Source organism: Leucopleurus acutus (genome assembly GCF_964270905.1).
Source record: "Leucopleurus acutus genome assembly, chromosome: 7".
NCBI classification, from domain to species: Eukaryota; Metazoa; Chordata; class Mammalia; order Artiodactyla; family Delphinidae; genus Leucopleurus; species Leucopleurus acutus.
Window position 1 is genome coordinate 34,927,503 of NC_139150.1, and position 26,364 is coordinate 34,953,866.

Consider the following 26,364-nt stretch of genomic DNA (forward strand, 5'->3'; position numbering starts at 1 on the left):
TACCACCAGTGCTTGAGGGTGGCCAGCTCAGAGGGTTACCTTGGCCAGTGCAGCAGCTCTGGGAAGACTGGGGTAGGGGTGGGGATTCTTCTAGGACAGAGTTTATGAAGCAGTTCCTTCTCTCTTGCTCCCTCCTGAGTGGGAGCGTCCCAGCCTGCAGTGACTAGTATCATCTCTGGCTTTGGGGGACAGTTTTGAAGGGGCCATGATCTGACTGGGTGGCAGGATGTCACCAGTGTGGTTCTGGCGCCCTCACGTGGTTATCTTCAGCATTGCAGCCAGTCTCAGGGGGAGGGGAAGGCAGCTCTTAAGTCACTTGGCCTGTTACACAGACAGAAACTGAAGCCCAGGCTCATATCCTAACTCCATCCTTTCCAGCTGTGTGACGTGGGCAATGTGCAAAAAGCCTCCATTTCCTCCACCGTAAAATGGCACGAGAAGTGACCTCACGGGTTATTGCAAAGATTACACGCAGCCTTGGATGAACGCCCTTCGCGTGCCTGAGTTTTCGTCAAACTTCAGACAACGTCAGCTACGATGAGAACAAGGTGAGCTTTCATAGGAAAGGCAGGGGTCATTACAGCCACAGGATTTCAAAGGAAAGAGGGCCTGGGGTTCCAGGAAGGCTGGGGCATTTTAGGAGGTGAAAGAGGAGTCCACTTTACAAATTAAAAATGCCCCAGCTCTATTGAACATCATGAAGGATCAGCGTTCAAGATCCTTTTCCTCTCCAGACTGAAGTCCAGAGTGGCTCTCTCCATTCCCCTACCACGGCATCTTCTGCTGCCCCATCTTTATTTATTTAAATTAATGCTAACATACTAGACTATTTAAATAATAAGCAGGTGTTGTGTTTACTATTTAAATAATTGTTACATCTGTTTATTTCAATATTAAACCTATTTATTGTCTTTATTGTTTAAGCATCAAATCCATGCAGTGTCTTTACTGTTTAAATATTAAACACATATCATGTTCATTATTTGTCTGTCTCCATCCACTAGAATGTAGACTCCATACAAGCAGGGGTCTAGGAGAGCTCCTGGCACATAGCGGGTGCTCAATAAGTATTTGTTAAATGATTTAACAATGGTAATAGTTCCCATTTACAGCGGGCTTACTGTGTGTGCCCTACACATTGTGCACACACCGGTCCCCCACCATGAGAGCAGGTGAGAAACTGAGGCTTAGAAGGTGAAGTGGCTGCTGGGAAAAGCATTAGTTCAGTTTAGTGGTGGGGGCCCTGCGTTCCTGCTCTGTACCTCACACCCCAGAGGACAGTCACAGCCCAAAGGTTAGCAGGATCGAGAGGGAACTACAGAGTCCCTTCTTCCCAGAACAAAAGAGAAGGGTGACATTTAGAGGTTTGGGTGACATATTCCCTGAGCCTCCATTGCCCCCTCCACGCCCCCCATGTGAAGGAGAATGAGCATCCGTCGTGCTGGGTCTGCCATCAGGAAAGCCTCCCTCAGGGAGGCAGAAGGTGGGTTCGGGAAGGATCCTCATTCTGAAGTGGGGATATTGAGGCTCTGAGAGGGGGAGAGCTTTGCCCCAGGTACAAAACCAGGAAGTGGTGGTTCTAGGATTCAAACCCAGGTCTGCTGACCTTGCAACATGCCACGTCTAGTTCAGTGCATCCTACCTTTGCCTCGTCATATAGTTCACGTGGGCCTCTTGTAAATTACAAATTCCTAAGCCCTTCTGGGAGATTTTGAGTCAGTAGGTCTTGGGTGGGCACCAGGAACCTGTGTTGGTAGCAAGCTCCTCAGGTGCCTTATGATTAGAGAGTCCTGTGTAAAGGGCCAGTCTCCCCACTGCCCTGCAGCTCACCATCCACAGATCCTTCCCCAAGGGCCAGGCACCAGTTCTCAGCAGTGCTTCTGTTCTCAAAAATGGTGGAGGCGGTGCAGTCCCAGCCTCACCTCTTGATACATACTCAGCTCAAGCAGGTCACAGGACTTCCCTGAGCACACAAATGATGTGTAAACCAGAGGGAATAACTATCAAGTAACTGCTTGGAAGACCCAAAGACTGTTGTGCAAATGTTTGATGTTGTTTTATTGACTCAGCCCTTGCTAGATAAAAATGTGTTTGTATTTCACAAGTATGTGTCACTTAGATACCAAGTAAAGTGTCCCAGGATCCCACCCAGAGGTCAGCAATTGTTCTGAGCCCTGAGAGCTACCAGGGGGCATAGGCTCTGCCCGTAGGTGTGCCTGGGACAAAGGCGAAGTTGGGGAACAGGAATGAGGTCAGGGAGAATGAGAAACCTGGTGTCTCCTTCCTTACACAATCCTCCCATCCCATGCTTCTTCTGGAGCCCACCTTGTTTTAAGTCCTAGTCATGCTTTATGGGTCACCTCTTCCAGGTAGCCTTCCCTGATTGCAGCTAGTGCATTTTCGCTCTTCTCTGCGCACTCACAGCACTTGGTATATGTCTGTTTCAAGCCCTGATCATTTCTCCTTAGGACTAGACCCCAGTTTCCTCTCTGGGCTGCAGGCTTATTCACGCACACGTTCCTGAGCCCTGCAGCTCCCTGGGTTTCAAACTTTAGGTTACTATTATGGGTCAGGGTATCAGTTTAGAACTGTTGCTTCCCAAAGAGTTTGAGAAGAACTGCCTGAGGCTTGTGTTGGAGCTAGAGAGGCCAACTGGCCTCTCCCCCGGAAATTCTGACTTCATAGTAGGTCTGCTAGAATCTAGCTTTTCAATCTGTAAAGTGCATACGAGTCACAAAGGATAGCACTGTGGGGCAGCTCTGTGTCAGGTAGTTAGGTCAGGAAAAGCAGCAAGAAGCCTCTGTGTAAGCTGAGCAATGAAGGGTGAACAGGACTTTGCCATGAAGCAGGCAGAGCCTTTGAGGCACACAGGACATTGTAAAAGAATGCAGGGACGTGAACCAGCAGTGGCTGGCCTGTGGCTGGAGCCTGGGGGTGTGAAGGGGAGTGGCTGAAAAGGGAAAGGAAGGTCACTGACCCCTTGCTAGGGAAAGACTGCTGGTGACCTTATCTGGGCAGAGCCACTCACCGTAGCCAAGGCTCCACCGATGACAGCTTGCGTAAAGCTGTTTTTGTGGACATAAGGGCCCACGGAGCCTGAGTGCACGAGACAAGTTTCTAGAAAGCATTTTGGTGGGAGGGGGAGGGGGAGTAGAGGGTGCTTAAGCAAAGATCCAACAGCAACATTCCCATGGCCCTTTTCCTAAGAACCCAGACCCTCTCCACCAGCATTTTATTGGGGCAAACACCCTTTTTGCCAAGCCCTGAGCTGGAGGGTCAGAACCAACTCAGATAGCTCTGCCCTAGTAGGAAAGGGAGACATCTTCACAAATGATTATAACATAAGCAGATATTAGAGGTGCCGCAAACTTTGTGCTATGGGAAGGCAAAGGCAAGAGCAACCAAGTTAGCCCAGGTTAATCAGAGAAGGCTTTTCAGGGGAGAAGGCAAAGGACCTTGAAGGCGTAACATGTTTGATTGCTGACAGTCAGTGGTGAAAGGGGGGGAAGGTCTAAGGAACAAGGATTTGCAAAACATTGAGAGACTGTGCATGGCTGAAGCACAGAATGTAGCTGGAGACGAGGTGAACAGATTAGGTAGAGGGGCCAGGACATCGAGAGCCCGCGAGCCAAGTTAAGGAGTTTGGATTTGTTGAAGAGGCCAGAGGGAACACGTGGAAGTTTTTAAGCTGAGGACTGAGATGATCAAAACTGAGTTAGAGGATGTTATCCGACAGCTGATATGGAGGCTGGAGGTATGGAAAACAGTTTAAGAGACTGAAGAATGAATAAAACAATGGGTGGATGAGGACAGAAAAATGAAAGGATAACTTTATGATGAATCGTGAATCAGAAAATAGAGGTTTTTGATCTCCAACATTCATATGCCCAAGAAGAGCCAATTAAGGACCTGGGAGGTTTCTGATGAGGAACTAAGAGCTGGAGGAGCAGAGGCCAGCGCTGTGACCTGCAGCATAAAAGAAACGGACTGGCTCAGCTCCAGACATGCGTATGCCTGTCAACCTGGGATTCCCCTACTCTTTCAAGTCTGTTGTGCCCCAATTGTGTGTTTAATTTCAATCTTTCCTCCTCTTCGGGTTTTACCACAGGAGAATAACCTCTCTATTCTAATCTGAAATGAATTATTTATGCTTATGAACATGCTGGATGCCTGCCTGATTTATTTTTCAAATAATACATCTGAATAGGAGTTCACACAAGACAGGGCAAACATAATTCTGACATAAATGCCTTTCCCCAACTGTTGCCCAATTTTAAACACTCCAAGCTACTGCGTGGCCTTGTCATTATCCTGTGGAGCCCCAAATCTATCTCTGCACACTAATTAGATGCCAGGTGCCTGCATCTGACGGTCAAGATTTGCACTATCAGTCCCCACCACCTGACTTTTACAATCTTATCTCCTGCTGCTATGACTTTCTCTGCTAGTCCAAGTTCCACTCATTCATCTTCCAAGGCACAGTTCAAACACCTCCTCCCCTATGAAGCCATCCCTAGTTCTCTCTTAAGGGGAAAGGCCCCTCATGCATCTGAATTTCCAGAGTTTTTGTTTTTATATCCTTCGTTGGACTCTAAGTTCCCCGAAGAGAACACAATGGCACACAGTAGGTACCTCAGCAGAACATTTGCTGAAATTAGGTAGCATGATGTCTCACATCCCAAGAAGCAGTTAATCAGGCCAGCTCAAGCAGATGAGACAAAATTTTGGAGTCAATATCTACAAAGTGCTCTCAGGGGAAGTGGGCCGGGAGAGCCACCCACCTATAGCCATACCGTATTTCAACAGTGGAGTTGCTGATTGGACTAATCCCAAGTAAAGAGCATACACTTCACATATTTGATGAGCCTCCTGAGGAGCCTCGCTGTTGCTCTCCAGGCTGACCTTTCCGTTTCCTTCAACACCTCACATCTGTGTGCCTTCCAGTTTATAAGTTAGAGTCAGATCATTATTCTCAGTGATTCTTACAAGGGCCAAAGGATGCATGCAAGGCCGGCGTTACTTGTCAGAGATCTGGGACTCAGGGAACAGTGACTTGTCCGAGGTCACTCCCAGCAAGGGTCAGGGCTATGACTTGACCTAGGCCTCCTAACTCCGGGTGCAGTGAAGTCCAAGACGTGCAAGTTGTCTGAGACTGAAAAGAAACAGGGTTTTTTAATGATTTGTATATTCTAAAGCACACACAGGTGTTCTGTGAACTGCAGGATCAGTAGCTGACACAAGGCCACTCCGAGGGTTTGATGAAATCTAACCAAGGCTACAAAGGGAAGCGAGGCGGGGCCTTTCAAGGCCTAGGCGCACGTGCGCTTGCCACTCACACTATCACTTCCCAGTGGTCCTCCCGCGGGCTACGCACTAGAGAACGCGTTGGCTGTTTGTGGCACGGCAAGGCCACCGTACGGCACCAAAGGTACGGCATTCCAGCAAGTGGAACCCGAAAGCCTGACGACAGGTGTGGTGGGTGACCCTACACCTGCCCTGCCGCGCCGAACCGCTGCCAGGAGTCGGCCGGCGTCACTCGACCCTCCGCGGGTTTAGAGAGAGGCGGCGCGGTGGCGTCTCCCTCACGTGACCGGGCTCGGCAGCATAGAGCGCGTCACGCTCCGCCCTGAGCTCGGGTCGGTCAAGGTCTGCGCCTGCGCCGGCTCGGTGGCTCGCGGGCTCGCGAGCTCGCCAGCCTGCAGGCGGGCCGCTACCGGGCGTGGAGCCTGGCGCCCGCGGCGATGGGTGAGTACAGGAAGCGGCCGAGAGGAAAGCTCGGGGCTCCCCCGGCCTGCGCGTGGAGTGAGTGGAAGCACGAAGGAGGGTCTGAGGAGGCCGCCTGCACGGCCCTCTGGCGCGGCCGTTGAGGATTCACCCCCCCGCCTCCGCGCGCGCGGGCGCGCGCTCGCAGTGCGCCCCCCGCAGTGCACCCCGCCGTTCCCGCGCGCGCCATCCCGGGTGGGACTTGCAGCCGCAGGGCCCAGGTCTTGCCTCCCAGCTCTGCCGCCCGCTGCCGGGCGTCGCTGGGCCGTGAGCGCCGTCCGACTGCCGGAACGAGCCTTTCCGGCGGAGGAGGCAGTGCGTTCATTTGGGCGCGCCCCGGGAAGGAAGGTGCCTCCCGGCGCGCATCGAGAGCGGGGCGGGGAGGGGCCGGGCTTTGCCTGCAGCCCGGGAGAGCAGCGTTGGGACCGCGGAAGGGCGCCTGCCCCCTCGGGGTCTGGGATACCGGGACCCCTGGCTCCGTTGAATGTCCGGGACGGAAGGGGCCTGGTCGACCCCGTCCGCCACCCTCCCCTCCCCCTCACTACAGACAGGGGAAATGGACGCCTGGAGAGCGGTAAGTTCAGCCACACAGCCAGACAATGGTTATTCTGCGACACCATGTTGCTTCGCGTTGTGGGAAACTCGGTGGTACAGTGCTTTTTTTGGAGATGCGGGGGGCATTGTTGTTAATTGAAAATCTCTGTACCAATTATTTAGTGTTAAGCTTATCTAGGTGGAGCGTGTCAATGCCTCAGCTATATTTACCCTTTTTTTTTTTTTTTTTTGCTCCTTAGAGCTGTACACGTCTGGTCTTAATCCCCACCTTCTGTTTCTCTACTTGCAAGCTGTGAAACAGAAAACCTTAAATAACTGTGTAGTGCCCTTGCTAGTCTGAGCTTCCTCTGACCTTGTTTCGGAAGGATTCCATAAAATCAAAAGGTGCTAGGATCGGTCAGGTCCGCTAGTGGTTCCAGAGCACAGGTCTGGCGCTTTGGATCTGGAGTCACCTTGAGTGCATCTCGGGGAAAGATCACAAGCTGTTACCTTTAAGAGGAGTGGACTTGTCTGGTCTCTCCTTTGGTAGATTAAAGTAAGCCCAGAGAAATGGATTTTTAAATTGTAGACTTTGCTTTGTATTTATAGTAGCAAGATAGTGTCCTATCTAGGACTAGAACCCAGTTTAATCTTGTCCTGAATGCTGACTCAGACCTGCTGACTTGTGGGAGTTAACATCCTTTGAGAAATACAATTGCTTTCTCCTCAGTTTTTGCGCAGAGACCTTTGTGATGGATCACATCTCGGTCTTAACCACGTGGGCTATAAATTACAGTGAGCATTTAGACTTTACACTGTTTTCTTATGCCACAGAAGTTTGACTCTTGGAGTTGCTTGAAAGTCAGCTTAATTAACTTTGCTTCCTAATGTTGACATAGGTTGAGTGTTTTAGGTAGCAAACAAATGTAAAGTTATGGTAGATAAATTTTGCAATAAATTGCAAAGAATTATTATCCATGTTAAAGAATTTAAATATAGAGAAAAGTTTAGCAAAGAAATTTAGTCGTGTTCACAGAATAAACATGAAAAATTTTAAAGTCCACTACTACAGAATACTGTGCACACTAGCCTTTGTTCTTTTGCCAAATTAAGAACCTGTTCACACGATCCTGGTGTGCAGGGCAAAATGAGGGAGAAAGCTTTAAATCTGTGAAGTCTGGAAAGGTTTCATTACATTCCTTTTTCCTATGTCCAGGCCTGTTTTTAAAAATCTGAGACCCTAAATGTACACTAATGTTCTTTAAATTTCTTAGAATAGTTCAGTACAGCGGTCAATAAATGACTGGCTAACTTCTGTTAGCCACAGTTTTCTATCTGTTTAATAACAGACCCAAAGAGTCATGACAAAACTAGTTGAAGTAACTTTAATTTGCAAAATTTTGGAAAGTAATGCAAGTGCCATTCTAGTAAAAATTAAAAGTGAACATGGACAAAATTTTGTTGTTCAAGTGTATAAGTAACTTGGTTTGTATTATCAAGGAACATATATTGTTAAACAGCTGGTAGGTAGTGACTTTATAATTTAAAGTATATTGTTATGTGTTTAGTATGTAAAAATGAAACTTTTACATTCATAAATTGTCACAACGTGTTATGGTATAATAACACATAAATCTGGATATTTCTGTTGATTTTAACATTTAGTCCTGAAACTGAAGAAGAGCAAAGCATTACTTAAAGTATTTCTATGCTAAATTGTTTTTAAATGTTGGTTAATCTTAGATTGGCAAGTATAGTACTGATAAGAGTTTAAACTCCTGTCTGGCAGCTAAAATGATAAGAAGTAAGAATGTAGAAGACTGATTAATAATTATCAAACTTTGTACCCTGGCAAACTTCTCAAGCATTTATAGAACAATTTTTCTTAAAATGCCATTGATTCCTTTCACTGGTTAACAGCACAAAATGTAACAGACAGAATGTCTGTTTTAAACAAATTAAAAAGCTGTGGGGTTTTTTTGGTTTGTTTTTTCAATTCTCCCTAAGTCAGATTTATGCATACCCACAAAAGCTGTGTGTGAAGGACAGCTATCATACATAAGGAGTTGTATCTGAATTAAGGGAAACAGCTGTTGAAAGGGAGTTAGCTCAATTAGTCAGCAACAGGTTAACAAGTTTAAAAATTGAGTCTTCAAATGCTCCTTGGCACAATGCTAATACTACATGAAGTGCTTCAGGTGTTGAGGAAGTCTATACAGCTTTTAGGAAAAATGCTTTTCTAGAAAAGCACGTCAGAACAATGGGATCAGCAGGTTAGGGAGGTCCCACCTAGATATCAGAGCTACAGCTTCTCATATCTGTGCTGGAAAATACCATTTTTCCTGGATGGACTAAAAGTTCAGAACAGAACAGGGACATTTTTAACATTTCTTTCTTTCTTCATTTTAAGATCTCAGTTTCTTTCCCCCTCACCCTGTATTTCAGCATGATCCAGCAGAAAGATGGCTGCTTTTAGAAGTGGCGATTTTATTTTTCTTTCTGGGGTGAGACTGTTACGGAGCCTGGATACTTCAGGCTCGTATGCGTCCATGACCAGTGTCCTACTGTGGCCAGAAAACTTAGCAATGGACTTGGTGAACTTGGCTGCCTGCTGCTGCTTTGTTCTGCCACTGATGAAGGTCAACCTCAAGGTGTATTTGTCATCAAACCTTTTAAGACTGGAGGCTAGTTGCCAGATATCAGGGTCCATCCCTGCAGGATCTTTCCTGTGGGCCACGAGAAAGATGCTCTTCTCCTGAGCATAAATTAAGGATGTGCTGCGATGTCCGGAGCCTAAACAGGCTTGGACTCTGGAAAGGGTGCATATCACTCCAGGTCAAAGCCACTGTGGTGAAGAAACACAAGATGGTACATACAGATGGTAAGGTGACTGTCAATTAGACCAAAACGCTCCGTGGAATGTATTAAAAAGTAATAGTTAAGGTTTTGCTTAAAGCAAAATATATACCCTTAAACACTCAAATTATGAAACAAAGAATAAATAAAAATAAGAAATTTCCCTTCAATAAATTAGAAGAAAATAAACCCAGACAAAGCAGGAGAAATGAGATGATAAAGAGGAAAAACAAATTTAAAAACTGAAAAATAGTAAAATTGGTAAATTTAAGAACTGGTTCTGGGCTTCCCTGGTGGCGCAGTGGTTGAGGGTCTGCCTGCAGATGCAGGGGACGCGGCGGGTTCGTGCCCTGGCCCGGGAGGATCCCACATGCCGCGGAGCGGCTGGGCCCGTGAGCCATGGCTGCTGAGCCTGCGCGTCCGGAGCCTGTGCTCTGCAACGGGAGAGGCCACAACAGTGAGAGGCCCGTGTACCCCCAAAAAAAAAAGAACTGGTTCTTTGCTGGGATGATAGGAATGTGAATTAGGTAAACTGACTACCCTGCTCAAGAAAAAAGGGAATATAGGCACACAAGATTAGAAGTGTTTTTTTAAAACAGCAAGTGCTTTATAAGACTATATAAATAAACCAGACTTTTTTTTTTTTAAAGGAAATCCAGTTATCAGAGTTGACTCCAGAAGAGAGAACCTAACAGACCTAACAATGGAAGAAATTGAGGAAGTTATCAAAAAGCTACCATCCCCCAAAACACCAGTCCCAGATGGTGTTTCAGGTGAATTCTTTTAACTTTCAAGAAAAAGATAATTATAAGATTTAAATTGTTCACCAGCTTAAAGAAGGAAAAATGACAGATTTCTTTTACAAAGCCAGTGGAACATTGACACCTGAACTTGACATGAAGATAGTACTGAAATTGGAAACTTGGTATGTTATGAATAGTGATGTGAAATTTTAAAATAAAATGTTAGCAAACTGTATTTAGTGATACATTAAAGGAATATTTCACTGTGGCCAAGTAGGATTCACCTCCATATTGCAAGGGCGAGAAATACACTAACGTATACACCAAATAAATACATCAGAAAAGAACAATAATAATAGTTTATCCTTGTTGAGCCACCTGCTGTGCTGTAGACTACTTTCTTGGGGGCTTCACATGTATTAATTCAGTTAATTGGCCGGCCTATGAGGTAGGTAACATTCTTATTTTATAAACGAGGAAACTAAGCCACAGAGACATTGAGTAACTTGCTGAAGGTCACACAATAGATTTGTAGTGGAGCCAGAATTTGAACCCAGGCAATTAACTGTATCTGTTAAATGTTACACTGGCTCTGTTTCCAGTATCCATATGATCTTCTTAGTAGCTTCCTAAAAGCATCTGACCAAAGTTCAAGATAGATTCCTGACTTAGTGGCAGTGGGGGTGGAGGTGGTGGTAAAACAGGAATCAATGTATATCCCTCCTGTGTTTGGAAATTCTAAGAGACCCTTATCATCAGTTGACCATTAGTACTAGAAAAATGGAATCAATTTTTAATGGGAAAAACAGGGGGCAGGGACTTCAATTATAATTGCAGATATACTGATTCTTAGAATGAATGCAGAATGAAGTTTTGGGAGTTATAGTGTAATTTGTCAGATGAAATTATATGATAGTACTGGGAAGACATGCTCCACTTCAAGTTTGCAGAACAATCCTAAAGATGGGCAGGGATAGATGGCAAACAGGGAATATTACTTGAGAGGGAACAAATTTTATATGGGCCAATTGGTCAGTGAATATTTTTGTGTCATGATAACTTGTTTCCCTCTGTAAACTTGAAACTGCTAGGACTTGGATTATGAACACTCAGATGACAAGAACTTCCTCCTCAAACCAAAAGCCAGTGTCATGCTTCACAGTTAATCCCTGTGGAGTTGTCACAGATGTCAAAGTATAAGGATGTTTACTATTACCATAATTTAATTATGTTCAGGAGGTATATGCCAATCCAATAAGAAGAAAGAAAGATGCATACTGTAAAGGAGAAGGCAAAATTATTTGTGATATATAGTAGAAACAAGCAAATCCACCAAAAAACTGAGAAATAGGGGACTATGGGCTGCTTCTAACTTTAATACACAGGAATTGGTAGCTTTTTCATATGCAGACAAAAAGCAGTTAGAAAATTAATTGGAAGAAAACAACCCTTTCATAATAGGGACTGAAAAGGTAAAATACCTTTCAAGGTCTATATGAAAAAAATTTTAAATGCTAAGGTTTGTGAAGAGAAACAAGTAAACAGGAAGATATCACATCCTTGTAAAGTAAGGTACAATTTTTTTTTAAGGTTCAATTTTGAAAAAGTGACAGTACTTTAAATTTATAAAGTCACTTCTGCTGTAAAATACCAAGATTTTTGGGAGGAATATGACAAAAATACATTAAAGTTTATCTGGAAACGTGTAAGAGCCCGGAAAACTGATGATTCTGACAAGAGTAAAAGGGAAAGCCCTACTAGTTGATGAAATCTATTCTGATGCTACAGTAGGTTAAAATCAGTTGTACCTAGAGAAGAAATACAAGGCTATTGTGGAACAGAGTGGAGTGCAGAAATAAATGCAGATGCTTGTGAGTATTTAGATGATGCTAACCAGTGAGGAAAAGAAGGCTCATCAGTCAGTTTCTAGGCAATCTCTTATCTTTGCTTCATTCCTTATACTGTAATTCCAGAGAAATTAAAGTACAGATGGTAAATGAAACCATAGAAGTTGTAGAAGGAAGCATGGATTACTTGTTTATAATTTTGGAATAATGAAGGACACAAAACCTAGAAGCCAAGATCAATAGAATTCATATCCATATTAGGAACTTCATCACAAAAATGATACAAAGTAGGGAAAGTATATGCCACAACTTGATTAATATAACTAGGATTGATTTTCTTCGTGCACAAAGAAATTTTCCAAATCAACAAGGAAAAAAACAAAGTGCCTACAGAAAAATGGATAATGTGAAATTTTACAGTACTAAAAGAAATTCAAATGGTCAATAAAAAATGCTGAATTGTATGTATGTATGTACGTATGTATGTATGTATTGTATGTATGTATGTCTGTGTTGGGTCTTCATTGCTGCGCCTGGGCTTTCTACAGTTGTGGCGAGCGGGCGCCACTCTTCGCTGCGGTGCATGGGCCTCTCACTGCAGTGGCTTCTCTTGTTGTGGAGCACGGTCTCTAGGTGCACGAGCTTCAGCAGTTATGGCTCGCGGGCTCCAGAGTGCAGGCTCAGTAGTTGTGGCGCGCATGGCTTAGTTGCTCCATGGCATGTGGGATCTTCCTGGACCAGGGCTCGAACCCATTTCCCCCGCATTTGCAGGCAGATTCTTAACCACTGTACCACCAGGGAAGCCCCAGAAATTACTGTTTAATACCTGGTGCTGTAAATGGTAGGGCAACTGGGACTGGCATACACTTAATGGAAATATAAATCACAGTAAGTTTTCTGGAGGCAATTGGCCGTAGCTATCAAATTAAAATGTATTCCTGGGCTTCCCTGGTGGCGCAGTGGTTAAGAATCCTGCCAGTGCAGGGGACACGGGTTCGAGCCCTGTCTGGGAAGTTCCCACATGCCACTGTGCCACCAGGGAAGCCCTTTTTGTGTATTTTTTAAATGATGGTTAGGTTGGTGGGGATGGGATGGAGTGTGTGACTAGAGTCGGACTTAGTAAGGAGCCTTTGGCAGTAGTCAGGCAGGAGGTGAAGAGGACCTGGGTTGGGACAGTGAGCCTGGAGGAGAGGATGTATGTGTATTTAATTAATTTACAATTTTATTTTTCTCTTAAAAAAATATACATCTTTTTTAAATGTCTTTTTTTAGTTTATTTTATTGAAGCATGGTTGATTTACAGTGTTGTGTTCATTTCTGCTGTACAGCATAGTGATTCAGTTATACATATATGCATTCTTTTTCATTATGGTTTATCACAGGATATTGAATATAGTTCCCTGTGCCATAGAGTAGGACCTTGTTGTTTATCCATTCTCTATATAATAATTTGCATCTGCTAATCCTAAACACCCACTCCATCCCTCTCCCAACCCGCTTCCCCTTGACAACCATAAGTCTGTTCTCTATGTCTGTGTCTGTTTCTATTTGGTAGATAAGTTCAAGTTCATTTGTATCATATTTTAGATTCCACGTATAAGTGATATCAAATGGTATTTGTCTTTCTCTTTCTGACTTGCTTCACTTAGTATGATCATCTCTAGGGTCATCCACATTGCTGCAAATAGCATTATTTCATTTTCTTTATTTTAAATTATTTTTGGCTGCGTTGGGTCTTTGCTGCTGCGCACGGGCTTTCTCTAGTTGCAGTGAGCGGGGGCTACTCTTCGTTGCGGTTTGTGGGCTTCTCATTGCGGTGGCTTCTCTTGTTGCAAAGCATGGGCTCTAGGTGCGCGGGCTTAGTTGCTCTGTGGCATGTGGGATCTTCCTGGACCAGGGCTCAAACCTGTGTCCCCTGCATTGGCAGGCAGATTCTTTTTTTTTTTTTAATATGAATTTATTTATTTTATTTTATTTTTGGCTGCACTGGGTCTTCGTTGCTGCATGAGGGCTTTTCTCATTGCTGCGAGCGGGGGCTACTCTTCGATGTGGTGCACAGGCTTCTCATTGTGGTGGCTTCTCGTTGGGAGCACGGGCTCTAGGCGCGTGGGCTTCAGTAGTTGAGGCACACGGGCTCAGTAGTTGTGGCTCGCGGGCTCAGTAGTTGTGGCACACATGCTTAGTTGCTTCGCAGCATGTGGGATCTTCCCGGACCAGGGCTCAAACCCGTGTCTCCTGCATTGGCAGGTGGATTCTTAACCACTGCGCCACCAAGGAATGGCAGGCAGATTCTTAATCACTACGCCACCAGGGAAGTCCTGCTCTATGAAATGTATTTTTAATGTGTAAATTTAATGTGTAAATTTTTCTAAAGTAATATACATTTTATTTTGTGAATTTCTGTTTAAATGATTCATTTGTTGTTTTATTGGATCTACGAGCGGCCCAGCTCCAGGGATTCTGGCCTCTTGGTGAAGCATTTTGGTGACTTCATAATCTAACTGCTTTAATACCTGCCAAAGTTAGAAATAATTCCTCTCTCTGAGCCGGGCCTTCCTTTGATTATTTAAATTGCAGTGGAACAAATTTTTAGAATGTCAGGGGAAAGTTTTTTACTGTCCCTTTATTCCCCATCATGATAGTGCTAAGCAGCATTTAGAGACAAGTCCCACTCCTCCAGCCTCTGCCAAAGTTGAGGTTAATTCAAATGAACACAGTTTTGGTGCCCAGGGGTAGTGTGGCTGCCCTGGTGTTGGGGGTGGACAGTGAAAGGTTGGGGCTCTGGTCCTGTCTAGTTCTACAGGTGTGACCAGGTGACAGTGGGGAGAAGATTCCTGACCCCTTTTATTACCTTCCTTATGGCAGATTTCAGGCCTGCAGTGGTTTCCAGGCATAATTCTTCTCAACTGAGGGCATGTTTATCTTTTCTAATAGAAATGTGATAGCAAGCCAGCTCCAACTACAGACAAAGCAGCATTGGGCTAGAGTGTACAGATGTTACATTTTCTTCTTAATGTAGTCTGTCTTCTGGGAAAAGGGCACACAGATCTAGGTGTAACATGCCTAAGGAAAATAATTTGTTTCTATTAGCTTCCCATGAGAAAGGAAAAAAATAGTACATAGTAGCATCAGGGTCTTGGGATCATCCTGAGGGTCTCTGGTGATGCAGGTCCTAGCCTGCTTTTCCATCATTGTCTGCCGCCCATCCATCTCGCACCCACATTAAGCTCCAGCCAGACACCCTCCTCAGGAATGTGATGCTGCTGCTCCTTTGACACGGGGCCTACACCTTAGCCTGTGCTGCTTTGGCTAAAATGTGCCCCACCCTTAGGTACATCCAGAGTCCTATTCACCTTTCAGAGCCCTGCCCAGAGGTCACAGACCCCCCTGTCTTTCCCTCCAGACAGCTAATTAATGACCCCTTCCTCTGTGGGGCCTTTATACCTTCTGTGTATTTCTGTGGTTGCATTTACCACACGGTGGTCCAGTTGTTCGCATGTCGTATCTCCCGAGGCCAGCGTCCTTTTATCTCTAATCTCTGAACATTACAGGAGTTGAATAAGTTGGTTGAATTAAAATCTCTTAGTATACTGAGGAGGCCAGTGTAAAAGCAGGCAAAGAAGAAGAAATTCCCAACAAAAGTAAATGAAAGTCTTCTTGATAATGTTATACTGTAAGTCTGAATGAAGCAAATACAAAAAACAGTACAGTGCTCACTGTGTCCCCAGAACAGCAGTGGGACCCGGTGCACCGTACTCTTCAGCTGACTTCTGCCCCAGTGCAGGGTGGGTGGCCTTGGCCCATTGTAACTGGAAGCAGCCTCAGAGGTACAGCAATTTGCCTTGTTCACTTGGGAGCATTGTCACATCCTTTCTGTCACTGTTTGCCTTGTCCTGATTAGACCTTAGTTTTGTCAGTCTCCAACTTTTGAAGACAGTAAATTGAGACAAATTCAACTTGAAAAATATAGAAAAGGAAAATACAGCATTATTATGAAATTAGAAAATGTAAACTACTTATTTTGGCTTTTCTATATGTATATTGATAAAAACAGGATTGTGCCATGTCAATAAAAATATTCTCCTTTATTTTTTCTTCTGTAACACTTTATTGATCATAAAAAGGACTCACTGCTATCTGAAACTTCATTAATACCATTAAAAATTCAAAATTAATATACTGAACCTTAAATATAAATACTCCTTTATTTTTAGTACCTATATGACATCCCATCAGGTGGCTACATCGTCATGTATGCAGTGTGTCCCTTACTGTTGCGCATTTAATTTTTACTCTGTATTTCTGTTAAGAGCGTTGTAATTGTCCTATAATTGAGTCTTTATGTACCTCTCTTGTTAATAATTATTTCCCTAGGCTATATTTCTAGAAGGAAAATTAGAGTCGTATGTGTGTTCCATATTTTATGTTACATGTCTGTGGCTCCTGCACATACAAGCTTCTCAAGAACTGATGCTTTCTGATTATGTGCCTCACTCTGCTCTACCTTCACATGATGACATTTCTCTTTAACACCTTTTGTCCTGATGCTTAGCGGTTTACAGCAGCGTGTGTGTATGGGGAGGGGGAAAAAAAGGAACTTGTTTTTTGTTTGTTTTTGTCATAAGTCAAAGAGCTAGATGGTTTACCTGACTTATTTTGTTCTTATTTATTTATAATTGAAACTGTGGTTAAAAAAAAAAATCAGGGACTTTCCTGGTGGTGCAGTGGTTGGGAGTCCACCTGCCAATGCAGGGGACACAGGTTCGAGCCCTGGGCTGGGAAGATCCCACATGCCATGGAGCAACTAAGCCCGTGCACCACAACTACTGAGACTGCGCCCTACAGCCCGCGAGGCACAACTACTGATCCCACGCGCCGCAACTACTGAAGCCCGCGTGCCCTAGAGCCCGTGCTCCACGACAAAAGAAACCACCGCAATGAGAAGCCCGCGCACCACAACAAAGAGTAGCCCCCGCTCGCTGCAACTAGGAGAAGTCCGTGTGCAGCAATGAAGACCCAGCACAGCCAAAAAAATAATAATAAATTAAAAAAAAAAATTAAAAATCATAAGATTTACCATCTTAACCAATTTTAAGTGTAAGTTCAGTAACATTAAGTATATTTACATTGTTATAAAACAGATCTCCGGAAATTTTTCATCTTGCAGAACTGAAACTATACCCATTAAACAATAACTCTGTTCCCACCTCCCCCAACCCCTGGTAATAACCGCTATTCATCTCTATGAATTTGACTACTTTAGGTACCTCATATAAGTGGAATTACACTCTATTTGCCATTTTATGACTGGCTTATTTCACTTGTCCTCAAGGTTCATCCATGTTGTAGCATGTGACAGGATTTCCTTCCTTTTTAAGGCCACATAATATTCTGTTGTACGTACATACCATGTTTTGTTTATCCATTCGTTCATCAGTGGACACTTGGGGTGCTTTCACCTCTTGGCTATTTGTGAATAGTTCTGCTGTGAACTTGGATGTGCAGATATCTCTTGGAGACCCTACAGTAAATTCTTTTGGATATATACCCAGAAGTGGGATTGGCGATGGTATCGTATGGTAGTTCTATTTTTAATTTTTTGAAGAACTGCCAGACTGTTTTTCCATAGTGGTTGCATCATTTTACATCCCCACTAATACTTGTTATTTTCTTCTTTTTTTTTTTTTAATAGTAGCTGTCCTAATGGGTATGAGGTTTTCATTTGCATTTCTCTGATAATAAGTGATGTTGAGCATCTTTTCATATGTCCGTTGGCCATTTGTACATCTTCTTTGGAGAAGTGTCTGTTAAGTCCTTTGCTTGTTTTTAATCAGGTTATAGATGACTGGCAAGGAATGATCTTGCCATTTTAAAAAGCAGATGTATTCTAGGGGTAGGACCTTGCCTTCATTCCACTAAGTGGGCTAAGCCTGTGTATTTAGGCTTCAAATCTTTTTCAGCATGGTCTGGTACGCCCACTCTTTGTCCCAGGGCATCCTCCCAAAGTCATTGCCATCTGTGGTATGACAGCAGGAACATGAACTCTGGAGCCAGACTTCATTTCAAGATGCCAGCTCCACCAGTTACTAACTACCTTGGATGAAGATGAGTATTGGTTTTTCCATTTGTAAAACTGGGAAAATAATGTTTACTTTATGGAGTTGTTTTGAGAATTAAATACGTGAAAATTGTGCTTAGTATATACCTGCAGGCCTTCCTTGAGCCTGTTCTCCCAGCTTCCACCTCACAGAGTGTGTGCTCACTGTCCCTTACCTGTGTTCCCATAGTATATATTTATCATGGAAGGACTTACACTGTGGAGTGATTGTAGACCTTGGCAGAGCCTTCTGTTAGATTGCAAGTTCCTTGTCTTTGACTCTCTAGCACTTAGCAGAGGGCCTAGTTTACAGTAGATACTAAGTAAGTGTTAGTGAACAGAATGACTGAATGTATGTCTTGCTCTTCTTTTTCTCATGAGAGGACTTTGTTTCAGAAGGATAATAGCATGTACCATTATGTAGTGTAGGCATTACATATGAACTAGTCCAGTGGTTCTCAAATTTTTGGGTCTTAGGACCGCTTTACACTTAAAAAATTTTTGTGGACCCCAAAGAGCCTTTATTTGTATGGATTAATATTCATGGTCTTAGAAATAAAAACAAAATTTTAAAATATTTATTAATTCACTTTAACAAAATGATAAACCCATTACATGTTAATATAATCAACACATTTTCATGAAAAATAATTATTTCCCCCCTAAAAAATTAATAAGTATGTTTTACAGTTTTGTAAGTCTGTTTAATGTCTGACTTAAAAGGTTGGTGGAGTCTCATATCTACCTCTGCATTTGTTCTGTTGTGATAAATTGTTTTAGTTGAAGTATATGCAGAAAATCCAGCCGCACATGGATATGTAGTTGGAAAGGGGAGGACCTCCTGGACTACTGAAAGGGCCTCAGGGCCCTCCAAAAATACTTGAAGAAACAGTGATCTAGTTTAAAAGGGAAAAATGTAATAGAGTCCAGAAATTGGAGGAAGGATTAGGGGAAATTTTCATATGTTTAGCACTGTATATAAAGGTTTACCTATTATCATTTTATTATTTGTAGGTTAAAAAAATCCTTCCCGAAGAAGATCTTAAGCAACACGATGGATTCAGAAGCTCATGAAAAGAGGCCACCAATCCTAACATCTTCAAAGCAAGATATAGCACCTCATATTGCAAATGTTAGTGAAATGAAGCATTACTTGTGTGGCTGCTGTGCGGCTTTCAACAATATAGCCATCACATTTCCCATTCAGAAGGTCCTCTTTCGGCAACAGCTGTATGGAATCAAAACCCGGGATGCAGTACTTCAGTTGAGGAGGGATGGGTTTCGAAATTTGTATCGCGGAATCCTTCCCCCTTTAATGCAGAAGACGACTACACTGGCACTTATGTTTGGTCTGTATGAGGATTTATCTTGCCTTCTCCGTAAGCATGTCAGTACCCCAGAGTTTGCAACCTGTAGCCTGGCCGCAGTACTTGCAGGAACGACAGAAGCAATTTTCACTCCATTGGAAAGAGTTCAAACATTGCTTCAAGACCACAAGCATCATGACAAATTTACAAACACTTATCAGGCTTTCAAAGCACTGAAATGCCATGGAATTAGAGAGTATTATCGAGGCTTGGTGCCCGTTCTTTTCCGTAACGGATTCAGCAATGTCCTCTTTTTTAGCCTTCGAGGTCCCATCAAGGAGTACCTGCCTACAGCAACAACCCACGGTGCTCATTTGGTCAATGATTTTATCTGCGGGGGCCTGTTGGGTGCCATGTTGGGGATCTTGTTTTTTCCAGTTAATGTTGTAAAAACTCGCATGCAATCTCAGATTGGTGGGGAATTTCAGTCTTTCCCTAAGGTTTTCCAAAAAATCTGGCTAGAACGGGACAGGAAACTGACAAATCTTTTCAGAGGTGCCCATCTGAATTACCATCGATCCCTCATCTCTTGGGGCATAATTAATGCGACTTATGAGTTCTTGTTAAAGATTATATGAAAGAAATCAGCTAAGTGCCATTAATCAACTGAATAGACCTAAGAAGAATGCAGTTTGGCCTTGTTTCTAATTGGCCAGATACAAGTTGGTGTCCTAAGTCCAGGGCACAGTGAATTACGGGCAAAGCTGTTTTTCTTAAGCACCAACAAATTCAGAATAAAAGGTTTCAGTAGGAAAATTTAAGGTTTTGGGGGGGACAGTTTTAGTACTTTTTTTAATCATTATCTGAGAACTTTAGGCTAATTGCCTGGTTAATAGCTGTCTATCTGATGGCTTTTGACAAGGAAACTAACAGCCAAGATATATGATACTTTTTTCCACAAATCTTCTGTATTGAAGCATAAGTGGCCATGACCAGCCAGAGGAAAGGCTCTTAGGGTCCCATGATTTCTCAGGCTTACTTCTGTTACTCCATTTCTTCTCTGCTTTTAGGAGGAGTTACAAAGGGTGGTTTTTGTTAACTTAAAACATATACATGGTAGGAAAAAGGAGCAGAAGAGAGAAGAAAAACAGCTTATTATGTGTAGGTTTTTTATGATAAATTGTTTGTATTCGTTTTGAAACTAAGCACCTGTTGGGATGGTCATTATCCAAATTATTTCTCTTTCGACGTGGTAGACTAAAGCAACTAATGACATCTCCCATTTTGCTTTCTAGGGTAGAAAGTTTTCTCTGTATTTCTCAATATGACCTTAAAGCTTCCCAAAATATTTTTATATTAATTTCACTATTTCGTTGCCAGAAAACATGGAGGCTTAAATTTTGTTAAAGGTGTTTCATCCCATTAAGAAGGTTCATATTACAGGTATCCCCCACTTCTCCAGAGTTTCCTTTATGCCACTTCGCTTTTACAAAAGACCTACATTAGTACCTGTTTTCACTAACCAAAGGAAATACGGAGATGATTTTTGCTTTTACAAGAAAAGGTGATTGCTTCCTCATTCTATGCCATTTCGGCTTATAAAAAGTTCCGCAGGAATGCGGGGGAAACCTGTAATTGCATTACAGATCCAATTCTGTTTAGCTCAGCTTCTTTGAATTGTTGTTGCCAATTTAGTGAAGAGCTTTGGAGTTTTGGTAGTTTTTCCTTTGAGTAGTAGTTTGTCATAGTCAAGTATCCTGTTCTCTTGAAACTCCCTTTAAAAAAACAACAAAATGCTTCCATAAAATTTTATTTTGGAAGTCTATTAATAGGACCTCAGATTTTTTTTCTGGTTTCTAAGTGTTCTGGGGAAGGGGAAAAAAAACTCAGTACTTTTTCCCAGATAAATAAGGCAAAGTGACTCATACACCAATTGAATAACTAATAAAACATACGAGACATCCTAGAAAAGTGGTTTATCGATCTTTTAAAAATCCACATCTGTAAGTATTATGTAGTTAAGATTACCTTCCAGCATCTGACACGGAGCAGAGCACATGGGTTTTATTACCAGTCTTTCATCATTCTGGGTAATTGCATGTTACTCTGTGCACATGCTGACCAAAATAAAGTCAGGGTCTCAATTGGTAGTTTACTCAGTTTCTGGACAGATAGTCCAAAAACGATGTTTACCTCTCAATGCAGGGTGGCTGGTCAAGTGACAGGAACATCTTCCTTCCAGCTGTGAAGCATTCGGAGGCATTGTCACGCGTTTGCCAGGCAGTAGTGAAGCTCACTAGCTTTACAAAGGCTCTGTCTGACAGCGTTGTGCTGGAAATGGCCGTTAATTTTAGAAACCAAGGTGCAGGTGTAAGGATTTGAGAAAACAAGGATTTGACACCAAATAAATGAGAGTAGCATCCTTTGGCCTATGGAATAGAGTCAGGATTTCAAGTGGGTTGAGTTTCAGGAATGAGTGGCAAAGGCACTGGTGTCTGATCCCCTCGCTCGTGTGTGTGTGTCCAGCACTCCTGGGCATATCTGAGTGCTCAGCATGTGGCCGGTGCGTTAGCCTGGGGTCACACCCTGACCCTGGGAGTAGACTCCACTGGCCTTCAGTTCCACGGGGCTTCCTTTTGCCTCTACACTCCATGTAGGTGATAGAAATCTAAATTCTAAAGCACTTTTGTGAAATACAAGTGAAGTGAGAATTTGAAGGAGGGTGCTTCCTCTTCTGCTGTCTCAAACATGTGGCATTTAAAAACAAATTTTTTTTAATGGTTTTAACTCATTATATTTTTTGATTTCTTTGTCACTTTTTACAGCTTTTGAAGACCAAACTGCAAATACGTTACCAGGGTTGGTTTTATGTTGTCCTATATTTTCTTAAATTTGACAAAAAACTCAACAGAATTTGTGGTAGCCAACAGCTTTGTCTGAAATTTAAAAGAAGTCAAAATGTGTTATTAGTAAGGAAGAGATTCTAACTATTGTTTTTGCCTTCAGTGTGAACTAGTATGGTAATAATTTGGAAAAAGCAAACATGAGTGAATAACTTTTATCTGCACAGCTTTAAAAGTGGCCTTTCTGTGGCACAGACAGCTCATGAGCGCAGGGCACTCCTGGTCTTGCCTCCTATACTTCATTCTGATGCCACCAGAAATATGTTCTGGATTCTATACGTAACACCCTTAGAGTGGTATGAGCCCTCAAGACTGTACTACAGAGTAAACTCAACCTCTGTATGGTGGCAAATGTATGTGTCTTTGTTTCATTTGTGGTTGGAGACAAAGTTGATGCTTTAGTCGCAATAGTCAATATTCATCTTACTTTATGGTTATATAATCACCTGCTATATATTACGAACTGTGCAATGAGACAGAATTGTGCATATATAATCATCTTTGGAGACCTGCAATTCCTTGGCTTGATTACAGTGGTGATACTCAGTTACAGGGCTGTACAAACCTTAATAAGAGGATAACGGGTGGTACTGGAGGGCTTCACGGTAAGCCGATCATGTTGACCAACACTGTTCAGTGTAGATGAAGTACTGTCGTGTGAGGGGCATGCAGTCAAGATGGAAGCGAGGTGGGAGATCACATTTAAAGAAAGGGTAAGCACTCAGCCTTGGTTTCTTTTAAAATAGTCTGTTTTCTCACGTGCTTATAAATGTGTATCAAAGACTTGAATAGGCATTCTCCTTAACTCTGAGGATTTTTCGTTTTTAATGCTGTCTTTTTGCCTAATAGTGAATATTTGCTTGCCTAAATGGCTCCTAAATTGTGGAGGAGTCTACATGTTTCCTTTTTTAAAGTTTCATTATTAAAAGTGGTTGTTTTTGTTTGATATTTTGAGTTTTGTGACTATATGAGTTTAAATGAAATCTGTTAAATGTTTCAGAGTTAACGTGTTTCTTTTGGTATTTCTGATCGGAATAAATTTTTTTTTAAGTCCATTTTTCTGGTCTCTTGTGGCTGGGTTAGGGTTAGTAGCACTGTCCTTTTTGTGGTAGATCAGTCTATTAGTCTTTTTGTTGGTAAAACATTCAGCACACTACTTTGACTATTAGTGACTTCACCTGATAACTTTGTAGGTAGAACAGTTCTTCAATTATCCATTTTGTTTGGTCAAGAGGAGTTCCAGATAAGTTAATTTTCTAGATAGGTTAACTACAAAGCATTTTGTTTTTTAAAGGTTCTCAAATGAAATAAACTTTTCCCTACTGAGTATAAACTGTTTTGGTGAATTCAGTATATCAGTACTTTCTGTTGTAATTATGTACCTTCAGGTCATGCTTACCCCCAAGCTGAATGATCTGGACATTTGTGCTTTTTGAGTTTTTTATATCTGCTTTTGATTTCATACTGCTTGTTTCTGTTAGGAGACTGAAATCATATTAGCTACACTCTTGGTTTACACATTACATTTATAAGGTGCTTCCTGACTCTAGGGATAGTTGAGGTTGCCTGATGAGGTCCACCAAGTAAGGGAGCAGTTGCCATGTAATGCTTCTAAAACACTCCTGTTTTAGAAATTTTTTTAGAAATTCAGGATAAAAGTGAATATCCTGAACTCTAGAATTCATGAAACGGGTTTGACACATCATCTGATGAAATGTCATTGTAACCCATTGGCGGAGTGAGGGGAGTAGAGAGCATTTCTCTTGGTGTGACGGGGAGGGGCCGGAGGGAGGTCTGCAGTAGCTGCAGTGCCTCCCAGTCTCCAAAGGCTGGTCCCAGCTTAATCCCTTCAGCATCTAGTTTCCAGTAGGGAACTTTTTCTCCAGATGAGTATATGTGATTTTGAAGTAGAAATTGAGGATAAAATAGGATTTATAAAAATTCTCATCTGCCTTCAATCCATTCTTCATATTCCTATCATTTTTCTAGATGAAATGATCCAGGCCCTGTCTACCTTGTTGTCATCTCCAGCCAAAACTGCCCTGCCCAACCACTGCCATGGGGACTTCTGTACTCTCTAGCCTCCCAGCCTTACCCATGTGGAGTCCCACTGCACTGAACCCTGCTCTCTCCCCTGGTTCACGCAGTAACTCTTACTGAGGCCTTCAGATCTCAGCTCAAACGTCACTCCCTCGGGGAAGCCAGCCCTCACTTTAAGGACCAAGGCAGGTTCCCCTCTTACATATTCTTGTGCTGCCACATTCCTGTGCTGTTTTCATAGCACTTACCTGTTTTAATTATGTTGTCATTATTTGATGCCTTTGGCCCTTTTGAATGTCAGCTCCATGAGGGAGGGACTCTGCTCTAGTTTCCACAGTTCAAGTTCCTGGCACAGTGCCTGACACCTTGTAGATGTCTGACAAGTGTTTCTTTAAGAATCAAAAGAGTGAAGGGGGCTTCCCTGGTGGCGCAGTGGTTGGGAGTCCGCCTGGCGATGCAGGGGACATGGGTTCGTGCCCAGTCCGGGAAGATCCCACATGCCGCGGAGCGGCTGGGCCCGTGAGCCATGGCCGCTGAGCCTGCGCGTCCGGAGCCTGTGCTCCGCAACGGGAGAGGCCACAGCGGTGAGTGGCCCGCGTACCGCAAAAAAAAAAAAAAAAAATATCCTGTCTGACTTTAGTTCCTTGATGGGTCACGGAAGTTGTTTCAGAAACAAATTTTCTATTTTTTTTTTTTTTGCGGTACGCGGGGCTCTCACTGTTGCGGCCTCTCCCGTTGCGGAGCACGGGCTCCGGACACGCAGGCTCAGCGGCCGTGGCTCACGGGCCCAGCCGCTCCGCGGCATGTGGGAGCTTCTTGGACCGGGGCACGAACCCATGTCCCCTGCATCGGCAGGCGGACTCCCAACCACTGCGCCACCAGGGAAGCCCCTGAAATAAATTTTAACACTGCTTGTGCTGCCATAATGAAATACCATAGACTAAATATTTAGGCTTAACAAGACATTTCTCGGTTCCAGACACTGGGAAGTCCAAGATCAAGGTGCTGGCAGATTTGGTTACTTGTGAGAGACCTCTTCTTGGCTGTGTCTTCACATGGCAGAGAGAGAACCTCTTGACCTCATCTAAACCTAATCACCTCCAGATACCATCACACTGTGGGTCAGGGCTGCAACCTGCAAGTTTGGGGTCGTGGGGGACACAAGCATTCAGCCCATAACATACATGAGCTAAATGATGAGGCTCTTCTTTGCTCTCCTTCTTCATATGTAACACTTCGCTATCTTTTTTTTTAATTTTTATTTTATATGGGAGTAGAGTTGATTTACAATGTTGTGTTAGTTTCAGGTGTACAGCAAAGTGATTCAGTTATACATTCACCTATCCTTTACTCAGAAACAGCCAGCCAATCTGAGACAAGTCTCTGTACTAGTCAGGACTCCAATATACAGGCTCCATTTTTCTTATTCTTGCACTGTTTGTGAATTGTGGATCTCAGCTGAGTGAAGCTGACCAAGAAGGACAAGAAGAAAGTATTCCTTAAAATAATTAGTGTCATTGCTACTTTGTTACTGTAGAAGTGCCATGAAGGCAGTGGCTTGTTTTGTTTAGAGCAGACCACCTCAGTAGTTGCTTTACCTTTCACCATCATCATTCAGTTCAGGAACCAGTCATTAGTCAGCAGTGGCTTGCTCCTTACAGAGTACACCAAAAAGGGGGAATGCATTTAGTTACATTGAGATGCTATATACCTTTTTGTTTCAGATGATAATAGGGAAAAGAAACTAATTTCTTTCAAGGGTCATCATACCTATAGAAATACGAGGCACATGGTATATAGCTTTCTCCTTTCCCGTTGGTAAAAAGGAAGCCTCCAAACTTTCCTTGCCCCTCTCATACTTTGCTGAAAAAGAGTGATTAAACAAATTTCGAGGTTTTCTTGGGCTCCCCACTTCTCACTCCCCACTGAAAAAGAGCCATAGAGTTTTCAAGACAGGTAATAGGGAAAAGTGGGTATGTAAGGGATCCAGGTACTTTTCATTTGTAATTTGTGTGTAAAATATGAAGGTAACAAGTGAAAAGCAGTTAGGAGGTGAGGGCCTAAACTTGGACATATAATGGGTGCGATAAGCCTTGAGAAAGCTAAGGCAAAGTCCAAGGAGATTTAAAGCTTTGCTGTTGCTGCTTGGAGCCCTTCCAAACTGCTGCCACTTGTGGTCCAGGAACAGAAAAGCATGGTGTTTTTATGTTTGGAAGCAATGCTAAATACATTTGAATGTATATCAACTCAAACTAGAGAAGAAAACATCCCTAA

At 43.1% G+C, this 26,364-nt stretch overlaps 1 protein-coding gene across 6 annotated transcripts; it reads left to right on the plus strand.

The window, feature by feature from the left end:
- The first annotated feature begins 532 nt into the window (after positions 1–532).
- On the plus strand, positions 533–24,706 carry SLC25A51 (solute carrier family 25 member 51). Of its 6 annotated transcripts, none has more exons than XM_082843535.1 (3): positions 533–548; positions 9,804–9,926; positions 18,855–24,706. In XM_082843535.1, exon 3 carries the CDS (start codon positions 18,895–18,897, stop codon positions 19,783–19,785), a length of 891 nt encoding a protein of 296 aa, XP_082699661.1. In that variant the 5' UTR covers positions 533–548; positions 9,804–9,926; positions 18,855–18,894; the 3' UTR covers positions 19,786–24,706. The 6 variants fall into 6 exon arrangements, with proteins under 6 accessions (XP_082699661.1, XP_082699660.1, XP_082699659.1 ...); XM_082843534.1 differs by lacking the exon at positions 533–548 and adding an exon at positions 5,356–5,428; XM_082843533.1 differs by lacking the exon at positions 533–548 and adding an exon at positions 5,460–5,745 and having other exon boundaries at positions 17,704–24,706.
- Positions 24,707–26,364: the final 1,658 nt, after the last annotated feature.

Bases quoted from the DNA above. Each gene is read 5' to 3' on its own strand.
- SLC25A51 (XM_082843535.1), top strand. From the start codon at position 18,895: ATGGATTCAGAAGCTCATGAAAAGAGGCCACCAATCCTAACATCTTCA.